At 35.1% G+C, this 7,572-nt stretch overlaps 1 protein-coding gene across 1 annotated transcript; it reads right to left on the bottom strand.

The window, feature by feature from the left end:
- Window positions 1-5,350: 5,350 nt before the first annotated feature.
- LOC106874457 (uncharacterized) lies at window positions 5,351-6,028 on the bottom strand. The gene has a single exon (XM_014922196.1). The coding sequence runs from the start codon at window positions 6,026-6,028 to the stop codon at window positions 5,351-5,353; it is 678 nt and encodes a 225-aa protein (XP_014777682.1).
- Between the last annotated feature and the right edge of the window lie 1,544 nt (window positions 6,029-7,572).

Raw genomic sequence — 7,572 nt, 5'->3', positions numbered from 1 at the left:
AGTGTACATAAATCAATTGGATGAAATAAGTGAACTTGCAATTAAACAATAGAAACAGTCCAATTTTCTTGCAAGAAAATGCTCGACCACATGTTTCACAAAGAACGTTACTCAAGCTACAGGACCTGAACTTGGAAGTACTCTGTCATCCACCATATTCACCACACCTTGCACTAACTGGCTATCACCTTTTCGAGGCTTTAGACAACATTTAAAAGAAAGTATTACAAATCTGAAGAAGATGCAAAAAACAACCTTTCGTGATTTCATCACCACTTGCTCTCCAAAATTCTTCGCTGCCGGCATGAATAAACTACCGATAAAATGGAAAAATTGTGTTGATAATTTAGGTGCATACTTTAATTACTTGCATTGCTCTTTGTTGCAATAAAGTAAAATAAACCTTCAGTTTAAAATCGGACATTTCATTCTTAGTAACCTGATAGAACCTATGACCTCATTACCGTTTCTAAACTACCTAAGCATGCACCTTCAAATGTTATATGCGACTGGTTGTAATAAATACATGTTATCAGAGATAGTGAGTTGACGCATTTAACATGATCCTTCTATTTTAGATGTAGTTTTCTTCGAATAACGGAGTATTTGGCTTGTCGCAGTATTGTCACCACAAACTGAGTAGATTGCTTTCCTATTCAAAATCACTGTTCATCTATTAGAAGATATATTAAGGGATCTGTTCGTAGCTCACAATATATATGCTGTGAGGTGAATAGGTTTCGAGATGATGGTACCTGTATACCGAAGACTGAAATGCAATGCAGAGTTGCATTATTTATATGACAGTGTGTTGTCATATTGTCTTTAAAAATACAGTTTTTACGATTCCAATACATAAGTTCCGTTTTCGGCAATTTAGCTTTTGTTTTTGGCTTGAACTGACTTAAATGAAATTTAGAAGACTGCCTCGTTGGTTGTAACCCAGTTCAATGCAGATTAATACACAACGAATATGTAAATATGATATTCAGCGCAATTCTCAATGATGTTACATGATTATATATATATATATATATATCAGGCGGTGCTCCAGCATGGTCACAGTCAACTGACTGAAGCACGTAAAAGAATAAAGGAATAACTTCTGTCATATGGATTCGAAAAACGGCCATCATATTTTCTCCCAAATTTTCCATAATCTGAAATCACGAAAATTGAACGTACCATTGGAACTACACCACAAATTTGTAATAAAAAGAGCAATCAATTAAATTAGCTTCTATGCTAATCGCTGTGGGCTTATATTACGAATACCAGAAGAGTGACATATAAATTTGATAGTGGTGCTATTTGAACTCGGCGTATAAAGAAACGTAACCGCATAAATAACGTCATATATTTTTCAGGCCTCCGACTGTTTCTATCACCGTCTTCCTTCCTAAAGTATTCAATGCTGATTCATTTAAATCATATTTAGCAGTTTATGTTTGACTAATTGGTAGGGCAATATATACGGTTATATATCGAATTAATTTCTTTATACTTAGTCATTTTTATTGTACGAATTGCGTCAATTTTTATTTGTGCATTTCCTTTCTATCGGAGTCGATACGATCGATTATTTGCGTAACAGACGTGTGGCACCGTTTCAAATGTATGCTTTTGAATTGGTTTGCTTACTGTCATTCATTTGTTGTTATTAAGTTCATCTCCTAAGATACTATGGTATTAATACGAGTGACTAAAATATTGTACGGCTGTAATTCTAGCTGAGGTTGTACTATTTTTACAAAACAAAACTTTTTAAATGTCACTATAGAAAATATATATTATGCCGTCTCTATTATAACATTAGGTAACTTGTGTAGCTGGTTTGGACAAAATATTGGGCAATTCCAATTGTTTCATATTGCACACAACCCAGCTCTCTCTCTCTCTCTCTCTCTCTCTCTCTCTCTCTCTCTCTCTCTCTCTTTCTCTCTCTCTCTCCCTCTCTTTCTTCTTTTCATTCATTCTCTCACCGTAGATAATTCGCTTGCGATATTTAAGTTTGTAAAAATACATGTCATTCGAAATGACAATAAAGACGTCTGCTGGAAGCACTGAGTATGGAATTAATTTATTACAAGTGATTTTATTTTATTTCATTTAGACAAATTTTGGCGTATTTTATTCCTTCAAATCATAGTGAACTCTGCGTTTTCGCTTCATTAATGAAACTTAAACTTTAAATAAATTGGATAGTAGAATCCAAAAAAATAAATCAATCAGAACACTCATTGCAACTAAAGGGAAAGGAACGAAGATTAATTAAAACCTAAGCGACCAAAATTGTTCGATGTTATTTGTTTTTCTTCGGAAATCTTTTAGGTTCCTCTTTCTCCTGTAGTTTCCGTATTTCAATTTATTTGTGGCATTATCTCGGATCAAGCAATTTATCACTTTCTTGAAATATCAGAAAACCATTTGTCCTTTGGCACCAGTTGCTTTTCTGTTATTAGTTGCTTCTTTATTTTAATGTATTTGACTTTATTTTTCAGGATTGTATTTTATTTTGCGTTGCTTTTGTAATTTTGCCAAAGAGAGTATTACTCATTAGTTTTAAATTATCTCAGTTAATTTCATTCTTCGGCAATGCAAAACTATGTCAAATTCACCGACTGTTGGGTGAAAAAGATAGAAACTCTTAACTATTCAAACAAAATTTCCTTAAACAGTATGGGATATAATTTGTAAATTGACTTTAGCAGATCATTATCTACCACAATGAACAAGAGGCACACGATTTAGTTCTGCACAAAGTAATGGCCGTCTTGATAGAATCTGTGCAATTGTTTTGCATTTTGTTACTTAGTAATAGTATTTGATAAGAGAATTAATATTCTTATTGTTGATTTTTTTTAATTCTCTATACTTTAGACTTGTTTGCTTTCAATATAATTAGATCAGTTTATAAATTCCTTTCTCTCGAACTGACTTTGATTAAAACATGTTTATTTAGGTGGTTTTTTTATATTTGTTTTATGTATTCAATGTTCTTTGTCAACTTTTTTTAATGCTTCAATGATTTTTATTACTGGTGTATTTTGTTCTAAATTTTTGTAGTCCATCATTTCTTTTAAATCGACATTAAATATTCAGATAGTTTTATAAAGAAAATGTAAATGAAGTAAATGTAAAATGCTAAGGTAAAAAAAGGGACAGCTTTTAATTAAGACACAATTGGACGGTCAATTTACTTCTTGATTTTCTGTTATTTACAAAGTTTCTAAAAAATTTCCAATTTGCTAAAACATTGCCTGAAAAAGAAATAAATGAAATACTGGTTTTGACATTTCATCATTTTCTGAAAATTTTCCATGTTATCAAAATGACTAATTGAAAAGGAAACAAAAGTAAGGAAAGGCTTTATTTTTTTCTAACGTTATTTTTTTACTACATATATACACGTAATAACATAAAAATGTCATTCATACATAATTTTTATTAATATCTTTTTATTAAACATGAAGCCAATATTTAAAATTACATGATTAATGATATTTTCCATCTTTGTGTAAAAATGACTATCTATTTATTTTAATGTTTTATTTTTTCTGATTAAAATTTTACATTTTTAACTCTATTGCTATAGTCATGGTTTCAGCCAGTGAAAAACTTTTAAACTTTTGATAATAATTTTTTGCTTTAATTAGAAAGTATGCAGCTAGTATTCTATAATATGTTTCAATGTTTTCAATGGAATTTATAGTTGCTTTTATTGATTTCTAGTCCCTTCAACTTATATATAATGCAAAATTTAAAATCTTGATCTTCGCACGTGTAGGGATACTATTTCTTTTAACAAATACTCTGAAATGTACTTCTGCTATATTTACCCCAACAATGAGGGACGAAAGACTAACCTAGAAAGCATCCCTTCATTGCATTGTGTTCGAGCTATTTTCAGACTTCCACCCTGCGCTGCTTAGAGTGTTAATTATTATACTACAAATGGTTTCAGGTCAAAGACAAAATGTAGTTCTCCTCTTAGGATACAAACTACGACCTTCAACACGCAAGCCTTTAATTCATTGACGCACTGAGTAAAAGATTCAGAACGTACTTATTTTCTCTTTGATTGATGTTGGCAGACGAAGTGTTAGCAGTATCACATTGTTGGGTATAATTATTTGTGTTATTTGTTTCGACATTCTGCGTTCAGAATTCAAATCTCCGAATTGTTACGGCATCTTGCTTTGTTCTTTGCCAATGCTGTCATGGTTCTAAGCATCCTGTTTCCAAAGCCCTCTGCCACACACAGAAAAACCTGTGATGCCATTGTCAGGAAGTTCTATTGACAGTTTCATGTGTTTAAGCAAAAGATCACCTGTCACAACAACCATCATCTTTGTAAACGAATTGTTAGATATTAATTGAAGCCATCGAACATTTGTTGTTATTGTGTTATTGTTGAGCTACATGTGACACAATAACAGCCCTATGATGAAAAAAGAAACAATTTGGTCATTTATACAAAAAGCACTAACTGTTCATAACCAATGCTTTTCATTTACGTAGCTAATGTACGTTACAGTGTACTCCGAAACAATAGCTCAAAGATTATTTTCAAAGATTACAAATACCTGTAACATAAATTCGTGAGGCAGAATCTGTGGAAGAGCCGATCAGTTTCGACGTATGGGGCTCTGACAACGTACACTCTCTTTGTCAGACATAATGCTTATGTTGAATGTGCCATTTAAGTCCTGCCAAAGATTTGCAAAGGAGTCCACAGGTGTTGCAAGTATGAGGATTACAGGTCAGTGCAGGTGGTATATTTGCAGCCGCTTTTCTCCGAAGCCTGTTAATGCTGGTTGTAACAAAGTTTTTAATACCATTTTGACACGACGATCTCTATTTTGTTCGTTCGAAGGCCGTTTACTCAAAAGTGTTGTGAGCTATCTTCATCTCTAAGAGGTTACTATTCAGCTTGTCCTCGTATCTGAGCAATGGTCAACCAACATTCCTGTGCCCATCTTCAAGTTGGCTGTACATGAGGACTTTGGGTATTCTTTCGTCACTCATTCTTAGGATATGGCCAGGCCAGCGCAATGGTGATTATATAAGGAAGCTCTTAATTCCACTTAATAAACAATCGGTGTTAGAAACTTTGTCTTTTAGTAAATAACTGCAGATTGTCCTTACACAGTTTTTGTGGAGCATGTCTAGTTGGTTAATGTATTGTCTACAGAGTATCCGCGATTTTGAGCCATACAAGAGAGAAGTAAGAATGGCTGCTTTATAGTCCTGTACTTTGGTGTCAAGTGTGATACCTCTTTCATTCCATTGGTGATGACAGAGTTTGTCAAATGCATTGGTCGCCTTTGCAAGACTGTTGATGATTTCATCATCCATCAAGGAAAGCATTCAAATTCACTTTACTACCAAGATATGTACATGACTTCAAATAATGTAGGCTTTTCCCATCAACCTGTATAGGAGTGTCAGGCAAATTGTCATCCGGTGTCATCCGCATGACACAACGAATTTGTTTAGGAGTAAGGCAATTTTGATGGATAACTTCTGTCTTCTTTGTGCTGATAGTCAAACCAAAGGCTATACATGCAGCAGAAAACCGGTCTAAAAGTTTCCGAACTTCCGCTAAAGAGGTCGCTATTAGTGCTGCATCAGCTGAAAAAAGTAGATCCCAAATTATACTGGTACATGGCAGTGTTCTGGTTTTGAAACGCTGATAATTGAACAGTCCACCACTTGTTCGAAACTGGAATTTGACACTACTTTGTACGTCGCCAACAACATACCAAAAGAGTGCAAACAAAATAGGGTCTATAGCACAACCTTGCTTTGTGCCATTTCTAACGTCGAAGGAAGCCGAAGATTCCCCACCAGACACGACAGCAGCCTTCATTCCATCATGATATACGATAACATTCAACATCTTGTCAGGTATACCAAGATTTTTCAGAACTTTCCATTGTATTTGTCGGTTAAAAGTGTCGAAGTCCTTAGTAAGATCAACGAATATCAAGAGTAATTCTTGATTTTTCTCACGTACCTTCTCCATGACCTATCGGAACAGAGCATTATTATACACAACGTGTTTGATAGATATTATTTACAATGTGTTTGATGATCCTGTCAAGAATAAGTCGAACAAGTATCTTTCCACCAATACACAGAAACGATATTCCACGATACTCCATCATCGCATCATTAGACACAATGGAATCAAGTTAAATGAAGGAGGAAATAGTGATTAATGCTTTCTCATTAACATATACAGCAAAGGGAACAGCGGGAAAATGGTCACGAATGTGTTGAGGGACAAGCTCAGTTTTCTTGATGCTGGTAGTCAGAGCAATAGCCTTCGATGCACGAGAGAAGTTGTTTAGACTCCATTGCATGTCCTCAAGTGTGTGTACTAAAAGCACGCAATCGTCTGCAAAGAGCAAATCTCGAACTGTTTGCACCAAAGTCTTAGTTTTTGCTTTAAAGCGTTGATGGTTGAATAAGCCGCCAGTTCTGTACTCAAACTTTACTCCTTTTTTACCACCCACGAACGCTGTTTCCAACGTCACAGTGAAATACAAAGCAAATAAGAGTGGTACAAGAACACAGCCATGTTTTATCCGATTTGAAACCGTGAATGAATTGGACACTTCCCCGCTTGATCTGACAAAATCCATCATCCCTTGATCGAAAGAAATGCTGACATTGAGCATCCTTTCTGTAGCACCTAGCTTTCTAAGGACAACCCAAAGAGCATTCCTAGAAACAGTGTCGAAAGCTTTAGTTAGATCTACAAAAGTGACAAAAAGATCTCGGTTTTGCTCACGAGCCTTTTCTTGCTGCTGCCTTAGGCTAAAAGCATATCTACTGTCGCTCTACCAGCCCGAAATCCACAGAGATTCAGGCAACATTAAGCTGGCAAGGGCATCATTTAGTTATTTAAGATAACCCTTCCAAGGACCTCCCAGCAACACACAAAAGGGAGATTACCTCTATAGTTGTCATTCATATTTGTTCCTATGTGCTTATAAAGACGGATAATAGAAGCGACTTTGAATTCCTGTGGGACTGATCCCGATTTTCCGATTAATGAGAATAGTCCACATAACTAGATCAGCAGGAGACTGCTACCTCATTTACATATCTCTACTGGTATGCCATTGTTCCCAGGCGACTTTCTATTCGTGAGCTGTTTTATGTTTTTTTTTTTTATTTCAGCATTTGATAGAGCAACTAACAGTTCTTCAAGGACAAGTCTTTGTGGTAGTTCGATGGTCAGTTCTTCATCAACAATTGCGTCCATATTCAGAACATTTGAAAAGTGCTCTACCAGCACATCGTGATCTTTTTAATTGTCAGAAGATTACCTTCAGTTAAAGTGTGAGAGTTGAGCCACCAGAAACACGTCCAAAACATCCTTTAAATTCTGGTAGAATGACCTGGAGTCACATCTGTCCGCAGCATCTTGCAATTCTTTTGCCTCCCTTTGCCACAATATCTGTTTGATTTGTCTCAATTGGCATATATCTCTGCCCGTTTTAAGCTCATTGTGTTTTCTGGCGTTATTTCTATTTGAAATTCATTGACAGTGGCACTTGT

This window comes from Octopus bimaculoides, chromosome 5 (genome assembly GCF_046866305.1).
Source record: "Octopus bimaculoides isolate indiv1 chromosome 5, ASM4686630v1, whole genome shotgun sequence".
NCBI lineage: Eukaryota > Metazoa > Mollusca > Cephalopoda > Octopoda > Octopodidae > Octopus > Octopus bimaculoides.
The sequence above is the reverse complement of the archived record's forward strand: the minus strand, read 5'-3'. Positions and strand labels throughout refer to the sequence as shown.

Excerpts from the sequence above, each read along its gene's own strand:
- LOC106874457 (XM_014922196.1), bottom strand. The coding sequence starts at position 6,028 with ATGGAGAAGGTACGTGAGAAAAATCAAGAATTACTCTTGATATTCGTT.